The sequence below is a fragment of the Cyprinus carpio genome, chromosome B20 (assembly GCF_018340385.1).
Source record: "Cyprinus carpio isolate SPL01 chromosome B20, ASM1834038v1, whole genome shotgun sequence".
In the NCBI taxonomy this organism is placed as follows: Eukaryota; Metazoa; Chordata; class Actinopteri; order Cypriniformes; family Cyprinidae; genus Cyprinus; species Cyprinus carpio.
Window position 1 is genome coordinate 17,865,643 of NC_056616.1, and position 18,698 is coordinate 17,884,340.

Genomic DNA, 18,698 nt, shown 5'->3' on the forward strand with positions numbered 1-18,698 from the left:
TCAAAAACGCTCTTCAGAAAACTACGGGTGACATCACGGACACTACGTCCATGTTTTTATGCATGTATGTCTATGGCTGTTCCTTGTTCAAATACCCACACTTTTGGTCTTGGCCACATGAGAGCACATGCACACAACAGGAAGTAAGTGTGCAAGACTGTCCCAGTTCTTAAAAACACCAAAGCACAGTGCCCTTAACGCACACTAAAGCCACACTATGTTGTGGAAATAAATCATGAGACTTTTTCCCGACATCTCGTGAGAGATCACAGAAACATTGCCAATGTGTGAAATATTAATAACAATTAGATATTGCATGTAATTTGGTAGAAAAACAGTGTTTTTACATTTTATTGGTGCAAAGATGAGTAGTGGTGATATTTATTTTGTACAACATTTGCAACTGATTTTTATCACTTAATTAGAAGCACCACAAAGTAAAATTATGTCATGTTATATAGGGACTACTGAACAGACATTTAGAAGTTGATTTTAAAATGCAAAGTATTTAAAATTAAAATAAAGCATGTAAACACTTGCATTTTTACAACCTTATAGGCCTAAGTGTGTTCCATCAGGTAATGAAAAGTCACAGTGCCTACGTTGGTAAAAAAAAAAAAAAAATAGCCAATCAGTATCGAGTTTTCACTTTAAGGCTGAGGAGTGTTGAAAAAAGAAACCTGGCAATGGAGGCTAGATGAGAGATAATTCTCATTAATGTAGGTAAAGACTTGAGAGGGTCACGAGATATCAATTAAATGTCATCTGCATATAGCATTAATTTGTGTTCCATCTCCTCCCCTACCCCCCTTACTCCCATAATGTTTGGGTCTGCCCTAATCATAATGGCCAAAGGGTCTAAAACTGTGTCAGGAACCTGCCCTGACAGTCTTGTCTTTGTTCAATGTTTCACTGTTTGTTTTGTGTCTAAGCACATGGTTCTGTCTCTGTTTGTGTCTGCCACATGCTCCTCTCGTCCCACCTCCTGGTTTCCCTTGGTCATGCCCCCTTGTTTAGCCCTTGTCTACTTGATTGTTTTCACCTGATCCTCATGTGTGCCAATCTATATATTGGGTTTCCTTTCCTTGTGTCTCTGCTGGTTCGTTTTTGGTGTTTACCTGTCTCTTGGCCCAGAATTTTTCCCTTTGATCTTGAGCATTATTTTTTGATCTCTTATTTAGATATTTATATCCTTTTTGGTCTTTAGTTTTGTCTAGCTTAATCAGAATGGAATTAAAAGAAATTTGTGTATTCTAATCTAGTTTTGTTTCTCATTTGATTTAGATTTTCTTCTACTCTTGTTTAAGTGATTCCAGTTTTGGATCTTGGCTTTTTGTTTTTACTCTTTGATTATACCTTTGGGTAGCTTTGGTTATTTCTTTTGCATTGTTCTTATTGTTTTCAATTGTCTTACTGTTGTGGCATTTTGAGTCTCGTCTTGTTTGTTTTTGTGTTTGTCTTGTCTTACCCTATCTCAGAATCCCTGGCCACTGAACCCCACTGCTTGGAAGCAGCTCACCTCTCTCACGTGTCAAGACTCTGGTCCCGTGAGACCCTACCTAGCGGCTAGACTAGTGACATTAGAGTTTCACTTAAAGCTACGGGTTTTCTGTGTGTCTGCCTGGTCCTTCCTCTTGAGCTGCCTCCTCTGTGCTTGAGGCTGTGGTCATCTCGGACTGTCTCTGTGGCCATCCCTCCTGCCTGTATTGTTGTCTGCCCTGCCCCTCTGTTTGAACTGTTTCACTGCAAATTTCTCCAGCTGTTCCAGTCTATGTTTTGTTAATAAAATACCCTTGTCTGCTCATTCTGCATTTGGGTCCCATTTCCTGCAGATCCGTGACAAACTGTTGTGAATAATAACGAAAGAACGGGGAAGTCATGACATTTGTTATCACTGCTGTTCTAGGATTTATATATAATAAACTAACCTATGTCCTAAAAATATGACCAAACCTGAAATTCAACAGAGCTGCAGTCAAAAAGCCCCACTCCACCCTGTTGAAAGCATCTAAGGATAAAACTTTGATCAGGGTGTTTTTGAAGTGTTTCTGATTGCATATCTGATCATCACTGAAAGGACAGTTTCACTGGCTTTTTTTTTTTTTTTTATCATTATTTTAAATTATTTAATTAAATAGGACTTTTTTTCATTATACTGCTACGTTCCACAGAATTCTCCTAAACTAGCTGCTGCTATGAACTTCTCGAAACAAATACAGAGCAATGTACTTCTATGTGTATTGCCACTGTCCCATAGCTCACTTTTACAGTCTTTAATTCTAGAACTGGATATACAGTGGCATAAACACACAATTCCACCATTTAGTCCTTAATTTGTGTCTGAGTGATTCATAGAACTCCACAGACTAAATGAATGATAGTTCAATTAATGAAATGCAGTTTTTCGTGTACAAATAGCCTATTTTTTTGCTAAAATTAGTTGACAAAATTGAAGTTCATAGTTTAAAAGGAAAGTTTAGAAAGTCAAGATAAAAGCTTCTCTTTTTTTCTTTTTTTTTTTTAAAGAAAATATCCAAAACATTTTTTTCAAAATATATTCTTTTGTGTTTCGCAGAAAGAAAATAGGGTCATTCAGGTTTGCAGTGACATGATGGTGAGTAAATGATGACTGCATTTTCATATCATATTTGGGAGAACTATCCCAAAAAGTTAAAAAGGATTATGTGATGCCTGAAATGCTTTTTGTTTAACAATCTCCATGTTCAAATTAGAGACTGAAGTAATTTAGGTGAGCGCTGAGGGCTCAGTAAAACCGTCTTCTGTTGCCCCCTACTGATACTGAAGAGCAGGAGCGCACGAGATGTGACAAATTATTTTTTTTATAGTAGTCCTAGCCTACTTGCCGCTCCGTACCAACAATCTATAAAATATATATAATAAATATATATATATATTCCCAGATTTTCAAGTAAGCCATTATTTTAGCTATTAAAATATCGAGAGAGTGAAAAAAAATCCCATAGTGAAATGCTTTGTGAAAATAACAAGTAAAACCTTTATTCTCTATTTCGTATTTGTTGGTTTTATGAACTTAATACCTGGTGAATTATATTTACACGGTGAATCGCTTACATTTACAGTACAAAAGTATCATGAATGATGTAAATATTACAGCATTATTAACCTATACCTGTAATTGAAACTGTTCAGATGAATATCAAAGCGTTGATTCCGTTAAGCGTTGATGAATCAGTCGAATCGACTCTAGTCCAAGAAGCTGTAAGGAGCTGCTTAACTTAACCTAGTTTTGCTTTAATACAGCTGCTTCATGGTTCGAAATGCCCATGTAGAAAAAGAGATTATTGAATAATTATTTGAGCCCAGGTGGGAGATATCTTGAAGGCATCTTTTTTTTTAAGCAGTTAATAGATTCAGTCATTCACTTGTATTTAACGGAATGAAGTACATGCGCAGCATCATTTGAAAGCTTCACAAATGAAATGTGCTATTATGACGTCGCAATAGTGACGTCACTTGATATAAATAAATGTATAAAAAGAAAGTGTGTGTATGTGTGTTTGCTTCATTTTTTTCTCTTCTTTCATTTAACATTTACAGTTTAGTTTTAGTTTTCTAAATTTGTTCTTAACATTTTACCGGTTTTAGTTAAGATAAATTTTCTCAATTTTTATGATTTTTATTACATTCTCTTTAGCATTTGCTTCTCGGTTGATGTGATTTCACATCTTTCTTTCCCCTTAAAATCAAGGTTACAGTTTTACACTTGAACTTGTGACGTACACTTGAATTTGTTGTTTTCTCTCCTTTTCCCCAAGATCAAGGTTATGTTTTCTTTCTGTATTACTGGGTTGTTTGCTATAATTCAAGTTGGGAGGAACAAAGCAGGATCAGGTTCTGCAGATTGTCTTGCTGTAAGGTTTTCTTGTTATAGGTAAAGCTGAAATTAAGTTATTGTCACTGCATTATGTGGTCAGTTTTATTTGTTGTATTTAGACAGTGTTTTAATGATGACAGTGTGATTATTGGCAGAAATTAGCAATATTTTCTTTGTAAATTTCAATTCAAGTTCAAGGTTACAGTTTCATGTTGATTTGATTTCAACAACTTATACTCATGAACTTGGTTTGGAGTGTAAATTTGGACCTTTGAATTTTTCAAAACTCCTTTTTTTTTTTTGGTTTGAAGCTCATGAGGATGATCTACAGAGGTCAAGATCACAGGTTACAGGTTTTCTTTGTTTTCTCTTTCCCTCTCCATATGTACGGTGCAGGTTAACAATTTCTTTACATATTTCTAGGTTGTTTGTCTCCCAAAATCAAAGTTCGTATTTTTGACATGATTGTTACAATTTCACATTTATTTGAAAATGTTATTGGTGATCTCAGTCACCACTGACACAGCGAGCTCAAGGTTCTGCTGGAGGTAGTCTTGCTGAAAGGTTTTCTTGCTGTATATATTGGACTTTGAGGTGATTATGGAGTCTATGCTGATCTTTGCTGATCCTGGAGTTTGTATTTACAAAAACAACGGTTTTGTGTTTAGAGCAGCATCACTAGCTGGTTCGTTTCGAGTCCTAGATGAAGAAAGTAATAACATGATGCTTTTTTCAGTAACCACCTGGATTTAATCATAAACATTTTTGATTAACTAAAAGGAATAGGCTGATTGGAGTGCAATTTTTACTAAATAATATATTTTTCTTCAATATTTAATTCATTATAAAACTTAATATAGTATGTATTGTACTATATAATATGTTTAATATATTAATATATAATAATACATTATTTTAATAGCCCCTCTCATTTAGCTGTCATTGAATAGATCTGTTTATAGATTCTCCCTCTGCTGGATAGGCATTGTCACTACACTCATGTGTTGGAGAAATGAGCAGATGTATTTAGCAGTTGCTTGAAATAAAATAAAGAACTTTTTATATAAAATAAATATCATCATTAAATGACAAATCAGTGGTTTATACCATTTAAGATTAACGTAGGTTTGTGAGAACATGATTATATTCACCAGTTCTTTTCAGTGATCTTTACATGCAGTTCACACCTATAGAAATAACCATAACACCACACCACAGATACTACCAAATTACCAGTTCATTTGTTAATAAAGTTATTACTACTACTGGAAACAAAAAATTTAATAAAATTAAACAACTTAAAATATGGTGTTGTAGTAAAAGAAACTTTAAGAATACTGTCATTTGTTTTTGTTTTTTTTTAGACATGATGACTAATAGTGTTTTATAATAGACTGCCGAACAACGTTTTATTGTAGTCACAATAACTGTAGGAATATGGTATTTGGTACAATTTTATGTACCCTGGCCTTCATCTTGTCATTAAACAGCTGTATATTACATGACGTTCTTCATTAAAATAAAAATAAGATCAAATCTACAAAATTTGTATTTTTGTATTTTGTCTCTTCGTTAGTGACACAGATAATTGTAAACTTGTCTAAAACACTTTTGTAAGTGTTTGCAATTTTCAACATTATTAAAGTATAGCCAATTAATTTTTTTGTTTTATTTTCTTTCATTTTAAAGAGAATTGTGTTATACTATATGTGATGAGTATTTTGCATATTTAGTAATAAATAGTAAGTCATTATTATTAAAAATATATTATTTTTTTTTTTCATTTATAGTATACATCGAAAACATGCCCAAATGTAATTGATTAAATTATGCAAATAGTACAAAAAATATATAAAATAATTTATATATAAATATTACATTCTCGATCAGCTTTCACTTTTATGTAAAACACTACGATACTGTTACTTTGTTATATACGATATTGTTAAGTCCAAGTTATTTATAAAATAAAATAAAAAAACGGTTTTAATGAGACCTTTTCATATTTTGTATATGGTGCTTCTGTCATAATAAACATTACATAATAATATTTTAAGGTTTTGTAGTCGAACATTTCTACGTCATGCTGCCGGAAGTCCCGGCGGAGCAGGACGGAAGTAGGTACGTGGCTGCTTCAGCTGACATTCTGCACGATGGCGACAGAGGTTCAGAGCGGCGACCTCAACAGTGCAAATTCTAGCCGGCTCGAAGTTTCTATCGACGGTTTGACTTTGAGCCCGGACTCCGAGGGAGAACAGGAGCAGGCCGAGGCGTCCGCTGCCCATAGCGCTGGTAACCCCGAGCTGAGCGACGATGGGGAGGAGGGCGACCCTGCTAGCAGCGCTACGATCGAGGGGAGGTGGGGCTTTTCTTTAGTCGAGCTCTACGGGCTGGCGCTCAGATTCTTTAAAGGTATTTTATGTCACTATACACACGGACAGACATTCACTGAACACAAACATGCATTAGCATTGTCGTCTCTATGTTACAGATTGATCTCGCAGTGTTGTTTCGATTTAGTGAGGTCGCTGTTTTCTTATTAGAGTCCTGTCTTTTTCACTTGTCGGTGTTTAGTGAAAAGTTCTGCTTCTACAGGTCTTGTAGTTCACTTCAGTTGCAGTGTTCAGGGTTAAGCACCTCTAGAGGAACTGACCCAACCAGTGACCGCACCACTCTGTGTGTGTGTGTGTGTGTGTGTGTGTGTGTGTGTCATGTGCCTGACTGATGACTTTAAGTCAAAGTGTCTCAGTCAAAGTGAACCACTAGTGCTGTACTCCGTATGTCTATTTGACAGCAAAACCAGCACTGTAGATTTTGTACAATAAAATAATTATTCCGCAAGTCCACACCCTTTTAAACAATATGTTTGTGTCTATCAGCTCTCTAATTAATGCACAACTAATGTACCAATCAAGATGTTTCAGATAACAGCTAAGCGTTAATGTGTCCTATGTGTCTAGTTCATGATGTTCAAAGCATATGTATACAAAAAAACTCAACACAACTCAATTTGCAGAAAAAATCATTAGTGGCACTTGCAAATTTGCATTAGATGGCATTCTAAACTGGGACTTGGCGTTGTGAGTTGCTCTATAACTAATAATTTTTTTAAATCATAAATTTGAACTAATATAAATATAGAACAAAAATAATCAAAATGAAACATTTGCTAAAAAAAAAGTGCATCTTATTTGACCATTAACCCACTGATTCAGGGTTTACGGCAAGTAAATATTTAGTATCAGAGTGGTTTGGCTGACAAAAAAGTTTGGAAATCCCTTTTCTAATGTGATGAGAGCATGTTGCAATTTTGAATCCACATTTTTGCAATGTTTTCACTCAGAGAAAGATGGGAAAGCCTTCCACCCGACCTATGAGGATAAACTCCGTCTGGTAGCCCTCCATAAGCAGGTGTTGCTGGGGCCTTATAACCCCGATGCTTCCCCTGAGGTGGGATTCTTCGATGTGCTGGGAAATGACCGCAGGTAAGCTTTGATTTGATCTTTGACCTGGCTGTGCTTCCCTGCTGTTAGAGTCACATAAGCTATTTTTAATTTTTATGTTTCAGTGCTAGTAAAGTGTTGTCATTGAGCTCATTTATATCATAATGTGTGTGGAAATACAGTCTTTAAATGCTATTCATACTTATCCTATAGCTGCTGTTGTAGTGTACAAGCTTTTTTTTTAATGTGAATTTTTTTTTTTTTAGTCTGTGACGTTTAGGTATTTTGTTGTGGATATACAGATGGGAATCTGCAATAACAATTGTAAATTTTTCAGAAAGGAATGGGCATCGTTGGGCAACATGGAGAAGGATGAGGCCATGCTGGAGTTTGTAAAGCTGTTGAACAAATGTTGCAGTTTATTTGCACCTTTCGTCGCGTCACACAAGATTGAAAAGGAGGAGCAAGAGAGAAAGAGGTCAGACTTGCAGATAAAGATGATTGATTTTTCCTTCTTTATCGATGTTATCTTCTCACTTTGTTAGTGTCACACACCTTTAAATTAGACTTATTTACTGTTTTACCCATTAACCAATTGGATCTCTCCGTAAACTCACAGATGTCTCTTATGTTGTGTATGGTGTCTTGTTTTTCCTGAGAAGGAGGGAGGAAGAGGAACAGCGGCGTAGAGAGGAAGAAGAGCGTGAGCGGCTGCGGCAGGAGGAGGAGAGACGCAGACGTGAGGAAGAGGAGAGACTGAGGAGAGAAGAGGAGGAGAGAAGACAAGTTGAGGAGGAACGACTCCGTGTAGAGCAACAGAAGTGAGTGACACTTGTTGAATTATTCCAGATCTAAAGTAAAACAGGATCGTTTGAAAATGTCTGTTGAAAGACTCAAGGCTGGAATATGCCACGTGACTTTTGTCCAGATATTTTTTTTTTTCAGCATCAGACTGGTTCTGTCCAGTCATTGGATATTGTGTATTATATACAATATCATTAAGCCCAAGTCATTTATAAAATAAAAATAAAAAAATGAGACCTTTTCATATTTTGTATATGGAACTTCTATAATAATAAACATTGCATAATAATATTTCAAGGGTTATCCTCATAGGTTGGGTAATATTTTGTTTTTTTTCTGAAAGAGCTGGTAGTGTGTGATTCTCAGTTGTTTTAGTGTATGATGCCCAGTTTGTCTTTGTAAACATATACAAATTTAACAAGCATATGTTGCCTAGTGTTTTAATATTTGTTCAGATTTTTAAAATTATGTAGTGTATTCAAGCCTTTTGTAGTAGAGCCCAGGGTTGGGCTGATGCCAACTTTTTGGCTTCGGTAAAATGCCAGTCTCTTTGATAATAAATTGATGGCCTTGAATGACTGATGAAGTTAAACTAGGACTGTTAACACTTTCAGTAATTTAAAATGAATTTGCAAACTCATGACACATGAAAATGCGAAAGTCTTTAACCCCACCTAGAATAATTTCTCAACCACCTGAAATAGTGGGAGGTTATTTCAGCTGTCATACACATTATTTAAAATTAAAGTCTCATTAAAAAGGGTGAAAAAGCTGCTTGTTTGTACTTGTTTAGTACTGGTACACTATGCAACCCTAGTGATGCTTGATTGTGCACATAATTAATTTTTTTCTCACTTTCTCTGGTGTGTTAGGCAGCAGATCATGGCTGCACTGAATGCGCAGACAGCGGTGCAGTTCCAGCAGTATGCAGCGCAGCAGTACCCTGACAGTCCCGAGCAGCAGCTCATCCTCATTCGACAGCTGCAGGAGCAGCACTATCAGCAGTACATGCAGCAGCTGTATCAGGTGCAGCTGGCTCAGCAGCAGGTGAGAGAGAGCCCATGATTCACTCTCCCAGTCCCACCCAATGTCTGCAATGCTTTTGTGATACATGAGAAACTACAATACTGTTCAAAAATTTCGAGCCGTTACAATTTTTTATTTTTAGACGAAAAAAATAATTTTATTAGGCAAGGATGAATTTTTTTTACATTTCAGATTTCAAATTAAAACTGTCCTTCTAATAGTCAAAGAATCCTGAAAAAATCACTGTTTCTGACAACATATTAAGCGGCACATTTCTTGAGCAGCAAGTTATAAAATATTATAACTGAAGGATCATGTGACATTGAAGACTGGAGTAATGGCTGCTGAAAATTCAGCTTTGCCATCACAGGAATAAATTGCATTTTAAAATGTATTAAAATGTCGAACTAAAAATTTTGATATTACTGTTTTTACTGTATTTTTGATTAAAAAAATGCAGCTTTGGTAAACATAAGAGGCTTTCATCAAAAACATTTCTTACTGACCCCAGTCTTTTGAATGGTAGTGTATATGTGCTCAGTTTTATTTATTATGGAAAGCGTTTCCTCTGCGTTTTTATAGTTGATAAGCCTGTTCATATGGATATGCACCATTATGCAATTGTCACATTTAATTATTCAGATTCAGAACAGACCTGTATGCAACCCACCAGTTAATACTGACTGGTATAAAGAACAAAACTGGAGTGGTAGGATTTGGTTTGCAGGTAGATTATTGAATGTGGTTTACACACCTGTCATCGAAAGCAAAACTGGTTTTATTGTCATGTAATGGACTTTGACTCACCGATGCAATACATTTTTTATTTCTGTGTACATTTCCCCGGGGGCTGCCATGGTCCAGCTTGTTAAATTTCCATCTGAGCTTCTAAGCTTGACTAATGGTGTTTTAATTGATAATTTAAAAGAAAAGAGGCTGGTTTTTCCAAGTTCTAGAATGTAATTTAGCATAATTCTGGACGTTTTTTTTGTTTGTTTGTTTGTTTGTTACAGTTGTGTGATGCCAATGTTTTCACTGTTCTCTCCAGGCTGCCCTGCAGAAACAGCAGGAGGATGCTATAGTGCTGTCTACATTAGAGGCAAGTGAGGTGTCAGCACCTTCTGCTGGAGAGGAGGCTCCCACACTGAACGGCCAGGCAGAGTCCACTACTGACAGCTTAGAGCAAGAGCCAGACCTGGAGCCTGCAGAAGAGGTCACAGAGAATGGACCCACTGGTGAGTTTGCGTATTTCTGCCACTTCATTTTAACTGCTGTTAATGTCAACTTCAAATCAAGCAAACTAAATTTTCTCTCAGTTTCCCATTGAGAAAAAAAGCCAACTGTAACTGATATATATCCATATTAATCTATCAAATGTAGTTAAATGGAGATCTGAATATAGAGGTTGTGAATTGAAATCGAGTTGAATTTCAAAAGACACATTCTCTAATATACCATATTCCTGGTTCTCAGACTCTCCCCCTGTAATAGCAGCTCCCTCCATGTGGACCCGGCCACAGATAAAAGACTTTAAAGAGAAGATCCGTCAGGATGTGGACTCTGTGATCACAGTGGGCCGGGGGGAAGTGGTGACCGTCAGGGTTCCCACCCACGAGGAGGGCTCTTATCTCTTCTGGGAGTTCGCCAGTGACTATTATGACATTGGCTTTGGAGTCTTTTTTGAATGGACTGACTCTACTAACGCATCGGTCAGCGTGCACGTCAGCGAGTCTAGTGACGAAGACGAGGATGAAGAAGGTGAGGAACGAATGTGGTGATTCTTTGCTACCATGTTATCGACTAATAATGGATCCCATGTAAATGCTCAGATTTAAATCTCAAATCTCATTTTCATACTGTACATTATAATTTTTCACTTGTCATATTTAAAATAATTTTAGTTTTTTTTTAGTGTTTTAAATTTTATTTAAACAATTTGTATAGATTTTTAATATCGTTCATAAAATGAAAATAGTGATTTATTGGTATTAAACAGAATTTTAATGTCAGTGCAAATAAATATACACAATTATCAGTTTTCTTTCAAACGAAAAGCTCAAGGGTTTAGTGCTCTTAAATGATTAATCGCGATTAATTGCATCCAAAATAAGTTTTTGTTTACATAAAATCTGTGTGTAAATTTATTAGGTATATATATATAAATACTAACACAAGCATTTATATATTTTTAGAAAAATATGTTTGTATATTTAATATATTTACATATAAATTATATGAATATAAACATAGACATGCAAATATTTTCACTGTATATACTCTATGTGTGTTTGTTTATATATATAATACGTATGCACAGTATAAACATATTATGAAAACACAAACTTTTATTTTGTCGGCGATTAATCACGATTAATCGTTTGACAGCACTACAAGGGTTTAACTCTTGCAAGAGAAATTAAGCCATAAGTATTGTAGTTTTACTGTTTTACTGTGTAGATTAAAATAATTAATATACTGAAATATGAAAAATATTTTTTTATTTTATAGTTGCAGTTGTATAATATATATTTGTCTAATTACAATTATATCATCCGAGTCAGCTATTTGACCTGAAGATTCGAAGACATCAAAGAATTCAAATATAAAATAACTTCATTTGTAGTGTAAATTGAATTTTTTTTGTTTTTTGGATATTGGCCATAAAATGAAAATAATTACCATCTTATTGATAACAGACAGAATTTTAATATCAATGAGTTTTTAAATTGTGGCAATCATAAGGCTACTTTTGATATAAAATTTAGATAGATTGTTTGAATTTCATGTTATGTTTTCTGTAAATATGATTTGTAGATTTAAGTCCTGTTCTCTTTCTCTCAGGTGAAGGCCAGTCTGAGGAGGAGAAAGCCAAGAAAGAGGTTGGGAAACCGCAGGTGGATGAGATTGTGCCGGTGTACCGGCGGGATTGTCATGAGGAGGTGTACGCTGGGAGTCACCAGTATCCCGGCCGCGGCATATATTTGCTCAAGTTTGACAACTCCTACTCGCTCTGGAGGTCTAAAACAGTCTACTACAGAGTATATTACACCAGATAAGCCTGGACTCAAGACTGTGGGACAGGAATGTGTGCGTGTATGTTAAGAGATAGATGGAAAGAGAGAAATTTATGGCATGTCCACTACTGGGGAAGGGACAAAGAAATGTAACATGAGTGTGTGTGTTTCGATGTGTATGCAAACTGTTGTTTGAGTCCCGGAGGAATGGGTCATGTGCTTGGCACCTCTGTTTTGCACTCTAAAAGATGTACTCTGTGATTTTGTGCTTGATATTCTAACTTCAGCCTCCATCTTCTAATGCCATCCAAAGAGGTGCAGGATATATTGGTGTGTCCTAATTAAAACGGCCTACAAATGACATGTTTAGATAATAAACAACGGAGCAAACACTAACACGCCTTTCAGGACACTGGAGTACTTCCTTATTTAGGTCAACACGGAGTAAATCAGCCAATGGAGTGCATCTGTACCGATGTTTTCCTCCTATCAGCACACAGAACTGAAGGGCATCGGTGAGATAAAACGACTGGAAAGGACTTTTCTAACAATGCAAAGGTGGATCTGGAGGCCTTTATAAGAAGAGATTTTGCAGCATTTTCTAAACCAGATGGATTGTGTCTAAAACGTTTAATATTTATTAATCTCTGTGGTAGAGTAGGGTCATGTTTGTGTCTGTAAGTCATATAAGATTTATCCCATTTCTTCATCATTCGCTTCTGTGCTTCCACAGAGCCCCAGATTTATTGTCTGTGTTCGTTTTTTGCATTTTCGGTTTGTTTTGCATATGTGGTCAATGCAAGATTTATCAGTATTGACTTTTAATGTGGCACAGCTAGGAGTTGGAAACATTCTTGCCTTTCAGTTTGGTCATTTCTTTGTTGCTTTATGCATGTAGTTACATACAGTCGTGTAAGATCTTCAAACTTAATGTATTTTGATTGGAATTTCTACTCGTCACTCTTATACTTGGTTCTCTATGGCAGAAATAACAAGCTTCTCTCATTGTCATTATCTTAATACTGAAGTGTTTGTATAGATGATTGAGACTAACTATCAAAAGCTGCATTTGAGTTGCTGATTAACGTTTTCTGTTATTTATTGGACTGTTCAGTGCATTGAAGATTATTACAGTGAAGTTCCTGAGGATTTGCAGACTTCTTTTCTTCAAAAATACCTGCTCTAGCCGCTCTGGATTCATCACTGGCTGTATCATTGAGTGAAATGTCGCGTTCATGATTGTATGTCAAAGACGCCTGTGTAATGCAGGTCACTGCTATCCAGCTGTGATCAAACATCGTCCATATATACAGATGCAGATGCTGTTACACTGTGTTCGCTTGATGAATAAAGCAGTTTGTTGGAGTGTTAAGAGCTGTGATGATTCAGTGTTCATAGAGACCGCCGTGCTAAAGCTGTCCAAAGACTACATTAATGTCACGTGTACAGGAGATTGAATACAAAAGTTCCCGTGGTTATCTTTTCCATGTATTTTTCTTTTTCAATTTTTGTAATGCTGACTTCAGGCCTTTGTATAGTGAAAGTGTAACGTTTGGCACGGTACTAAAAGTACAGCTTTTGGGGAAAAGACGACACGATAGGGTATCTGATCTGAAAATTGTCTTCATATTTAAAGTGGAAACTCCAGTGATTTTCTGACCATAAAGGCATGAAGAAGTGTTTCTGTATTGGTTTCGCTAGTGTGATCTGATCTGTATAAATTTGAGGATGAGTGTCCTGAAGCGTATATTTGATTAAACTTGCGTTCCTCTGTATGTACTTCCTGATTCTTTTCTCATACCCTTCTAGTCATGTGCATGTTTTACATACTCGCACAATGTGTTATAATAACCGTTCACTAATTCTTGAGAAATGGTGTAAAATATGCTCTACTTGTTTGTGCAACTTTTTTTTTTTTTTTTTTTAAAGCAACATTACCACTGAAACTCCTATTACTAAAATGTTTTAGCACAAATGTGCCCTTTCCTCACACTGTTTTATATAGATAAAATGCATTTTATTTATTTATTTATTTATTCTTTTTTTCTTTTAATCACATCCATTACACAAGTTTTTATTAATTTTATTTTTGGCCTGACATTTCAATAGATGGTGCTGTATTTTTATAACCATTTGACACACTATTTAGAATTTTTTTATACTGTTGGACCAAATTAACAGAAAACCACATTTTTTGAAATAAATACATACAATAAAGAAGCAATACATTTCATCCCAATAGAAGTCAGCATCATTAAGAAAAAAAAAAAATCCTTGATACATATAAGATTTTTTTCCCCAGTACTCATCAATTAGTGCATTTGATTATGTTCATTAGGGTATTCTAGTGATAGCTTGGAGCAGTTTGTGACTCATCAGCCACAGTTCATGATTTCCCAGTGCAAAAGGAAGTTTCAGCAGGCTAAATGTTAACAGGAAAATGATCACTATCACTCCTATCCAGAAATGCAGCCTCAGCTGGTTCCATTGCCACAACAAACAATAGTCCACTTCCTTAACACCCAAAAAAACTTATCTGATCCTTCCTGGCACTCTGGGTTTGTTTTTAAGAGCATACTACACTTGCAGCCTCAAGATGGCGCTATAGTGTAGATATTATGAAACACGGGCATTTCTAAACACCAGCTTTTGTTCCTTTCACAAGCAAAATAGACTGGTTATACATTGACTGTTTGTTTAATTTTTATTGCGACAGGATCTACACCAGTAGATAAAAATAATGCCATGTGAATAGTTTTCTTATTCCAAACAAAATTACTACTGTAAATAAACTACTTCATACTTAACAAACTACTGTACTATTGACCTGTAGTTCTGAAGTGCTGTAAATGTTAAATGATATGAATTGTCTGTATCTGTATATATATATATATATATATATATATATATATATATATATATATATTGATATATATTGATATATATTGATATTTACCGTTTATTTTAGCACTGTTTTTATTAAAACGCTTTTTTTTACTTATTTTTAAGTCATACCAAACATACTGATTGTCTTTAAACACAGAGAAAATCTTTTATTTTACATGTTTTTTTTTTTTGTTTTTTTTTGAAAATGCTTGAAATGTAATTTTTCTTATGTAATATTTAGAATCAAATCTGTTTAATGTACTTTGTAAGAATGCCAACATTTTTTCTGACATTGAGTTAAAAATAAAATAACTATGGTATTTAAAATATAAATACTATTAAAAAGAAACATAACTCAGTATTATAAAAATGTCTTGTATATAGAGAACCACAGCATCCATCCCGGGTTTTCCACGCAGCAGACGCTCAAGGCAGGTACAGCGCTGTGGATTCTCCAATCCAGTTCCAGTTCCTACAGGTGGTTGGGAAGCCGCTCCGTGTTTTCCATATACTTTCTCTTCACGTTTTCGGTTCGACTAGCTGCTTGTGCTTTCAAACCGTTTCAAACTCATGTTCCCCGATGCTCCCGAACACCAGCGGCAACGTCCCAAACTGCTTCTGCATCTTTCAAAAAATTATGGCGGGACCTTTTATAAGCAGACTTTCTTCTCACGGCGACTCCTGGGATACATCGTTTGGATTTTAAATTCCCTCAACCCCATGCTCATCTCAAATTTAAACACGATTTAAAATGCCGTTTCCCGAGAGAACCGTTGAGCCTGAGCTGGTGAGCAGGTTGAGAGGGAGCGCTGGCTCCGAGAAGAGCTTCACGACGCCGGACGGTCGCAGAGTGCGCAAACCTGTTTTGTTCTCTTCTTTGGAAGAAGTGTGTTGTCATACGCTCACCAACATCCTGCATCAACTGTCCGATCTCTCGCGGCATGCCAGTGACATATTCCTGGGAATTGAGACTGAGGCTGTGTTGATCACGCAAAGGACATCTACTATTCAAGTGCGTTTGGAGAGATTACAGCTCACCGTGTGCAAGTTTGATCCCAAAACCATTAAAATACGTAAGTTTAAACGCTCAATCTCGTATTCGTTGCCTACTTTAGTGTTTATACTTTTATGAACAAGTCAATAACAAACATATAGCAGCTCACCTGTTAATAATGAACATAGAACTTGATTCATATCATATAACTTACAGTATGTCGACATTTCAGGGATTTGTTAAGCACTGACGTAAAGTATGTTTGTTCATGACTTAATGATGAAAGTTAAAAGCTGTTAGTCCATTATTGATTTTTTGATTTGAAGTACACACATATCTAATAGCAGCCACTGAATGATAAATGTACGTTAAGTTTAAAGGCAGCACTCAGAATGAACTATGGATTGGGTCCGCAAGACAAAAGGCGGGTGTGAATGTTATGGGACAAGCACATGGCGTTATGTTGGTGTAACGATTTGAGGTGAAGAGAATGCTTGAAGTTTCCCTTAAGGGCCGAAATCCTGTCAGACGTGATAGATCTGCTTTAACGACACCCCTACAGCAGAAACCCCCTCCAGGACCCCTTCATTAGGGTGCATATAGATATATGCACTTGCAAGGTTTATATATATATATCTTATTATTATTTTTTTTTTTTAAGAAATATGCTTTTATTTAGCAAGAATGCATTAAATTGATCAAAAGTGATGGTAAGGACAGTAATAACAATGTTACAAAAGATTTATATGTCAAATACATTTTGTTCTTCTGAGCTTTCTATCCATCAAAGTATCCAGAAAAAGAAAAATAATAAGCAGAACAACTGTTTTTAACATTGATAATAATAAGAAATGCCTTGAGCACCAAATAAGCATATTAGAATGATTTCTGAAGGATCATAACACTGAAGATGAGTATCGATGCTGAAAATTCAGTTTTAAATAATAATAATAATAATAATAATAATAATAATAATAGAGCCCGACCGATATGGATTTTTGTGGGCCGATGCCGATGCCGATATTAACTCGAAAAGAGCCGATTTATAAGCCGATATTTTGATTTTGAAAATAAACTGGATATTAGACCCATTTCCTATAAACTACACTTACACAACATTCAATAGCAAAATATCTGCCTTTTCTATGTATGTGGGCTGTTTAAACCATTTTCCAGAAGGGATTATGTTAAAAAAAGCCTTAGATTACAGTCTCAATGACTAAACAATTGCACATCAAAAGTATATATTTTTTAATGATCAAAAGTACACTGCATTAGAGGAATCTTTGCAGAAGTAGTCCCACACTTTGCTGCTACAGCGTTCACCTTTTTCAGCCATCTGTAGGGCAGAAAGAGAGACAGAGAAAGAATAAGCATGTGTATTTATAATATCACCATGTATCATTACTCATGTCATCATTAGAATTATAATAATTAATAAACAGGGATCTCCTACATAGGCAAAATTGAGAAATATAGAGAAATATATATATATATTTTTTATTTGTCAAGCAATAGGTATTACCTATTACCTACTTATATTTAACTATATTATTACGACATTTTCCTGTTATGTCTGTGAAGCTGCTTTGAAACAATCTGTAAAAAAGAAGAAAAAAAAGCGCTTGTTCAGCTCACATTTATTTACATGTCCCCTCTGGTTTAATCATTTCTGACGCACCTACTGTAGTTACTGTAACTACACTATATTTGCTCTCACAGACACATTCACAACGGACCCGTATATCTTCTCCTCTTCTCTTTGTGCAGTCTGAATCAAAACATCGTCATGCGCTGGCGAACGTAAAGTTAGCCTACTGTTACCGGAAGATTACGGAATCAATTCGAAGTTGAATGGTTAACGTTAACGTAAACCGCTGTCAATTTTGAGAAGAACCACCTTCAAACAAGTTAATAGCAAGCATTTAAGGGGCCTGCTAAAAAGGAAGCTATGTTAGCGTTAGAATAACGTAACAGTTGTTGTTTTTTCGAGGCACGCTGTACATAACTTCTAGTCATTGACTACACGCGCCCCCCTGCCACAGTTACGCGGTCATTATGTGGGAAACACTGCAGATATATTTAGAATAAGTTAAACGCTAACGTTATAGTTTGACCTCTTATTAACGTTCGCGCTCTTCCACTGATAAACATGGTATTAGCTTTGTGGCTAATCTAATACAGCAATGCATTAGCGGCTGTAAGTGATGTTACAGAATATTTAGAAGTGATAATGATAGGACCGTTAGCTAGAACTACCACACTGTTTTTATATACAGTGTATGAACTAAATCTACAATCATTTCACATGACGAATGACAGACTCACCGTCAAAAGAGTACATCTCCATGGCTCGGCTGATAGCTTTCTTCTGTAGTGGATTTCTGGCGCTGTTGTCAACTGGGGAGTTGCAGAGCTCCCTCTGGTGGGCAAACTATGCAACACTCATAACATGAGTGAAGCATGAGACTCTTGTTTCTCATGTTTCATCGGCCGTTATAAACGCCGATGCCGATTTAAATGCAATTAGCTCATATCGGCCGATAATATCGGCCGGCCGATATATCGGTCGGGCTCTAAATAATAATAATATATATATATATATATATATATATATATATATATATATATATATATATATATATATATATATTACATTTCACAATATTGCTGTT

The 18,698-nt window shown here is 35.6% G+C and overlaps 2 protein-coding genes across 4 annotated transcripts in view; both read left to right on the top strand.

The window, feature by feature from the left end:
• The first annotated feature begins 5,946 nt into the window (after window positions 1-5,946).
• Window positions 5,947-13,918, top strand: LOC109064974 (Golgi resident protein GCP60). 2 transcript variants are annotated; one of them, XM_042746381.1, is made up of 8 exons: window positions 5,947-6,268; window positions 7,200-7,341; window positions 7,637-7,777; window positions 7,962-8,120; window positions 8,976-9,150; window positions 10,178-10,364; window positions 10,624-10,887; window positions 11,971-13,918. In XM_042746381.1, the coding sequence occupies exons 1-8, from the start codon at window positions 6,010-6,012 to the stop codon at window positions 12,183-12,185; spliced, it is 1,542 nt and encodes a 513-aa protein (XP_042602315.1). In that variant the 5' UTR covers window positions 5,947-6,009; the 3' UTR covers window positions 12,186-13,918. The 2 variants fall into 2 exon arrangements, with proteins under 2 accessions (XP_042602315.1, XP_042602314.1); XM_042746380.1 differs by having other exon boundaries at window positions 5,948-6,268; window positions 10,603-10,887.
• Window positions 13,919-15,520: 1,602 nt separating this feature from the next.
• The window catches only part of LOC109112652 (NHS-like protein 1), an 87,583-nt gene continuing 84,405 nt past the window's right edge, over window positions 15,521-18,698 (top strand). The window contains exon 1 of one of the 2 annotated variants that reach the window (XM_042746703.1): window positions 15,521-16,102. In XM_042746703.1, coding sequence (XP_042602637.1) covers window positions 15,781-16,102 — 322 coding nt within the window. In that variant the 5' untranslated portion in view covers window positions 15,521-15,780. The remainder of the gene's footprint in view (window positions 16,103-18,698) is intronic. The other variant, XM_042746705.1, reaches the window with a different exon arrangement.

Coding starts and splice junctions, on each gene's coding strand:
- LOC109064974 (XM_042746380.1), top strand. CDS start 6,010: ATGGCGACAGAGGTTCAGAGCGGCGACCTCAACAGTGCAAATTCTAGC. Junction 6,269..7,199: donor GGCGCTCAGATTCTTTAAAG/GTATTTTATGTC, acceptor GTTTTCACTCAG/AGAAAGATGGGAAAGCCTTC. Junction 7,778..7,961: donor GAGGAGCAAGAGAGAAAGAG/GTCAGACTTGCA, acceptor TTTCCTGAGAAG/GAGGGAGGAAGAGGAACAGC.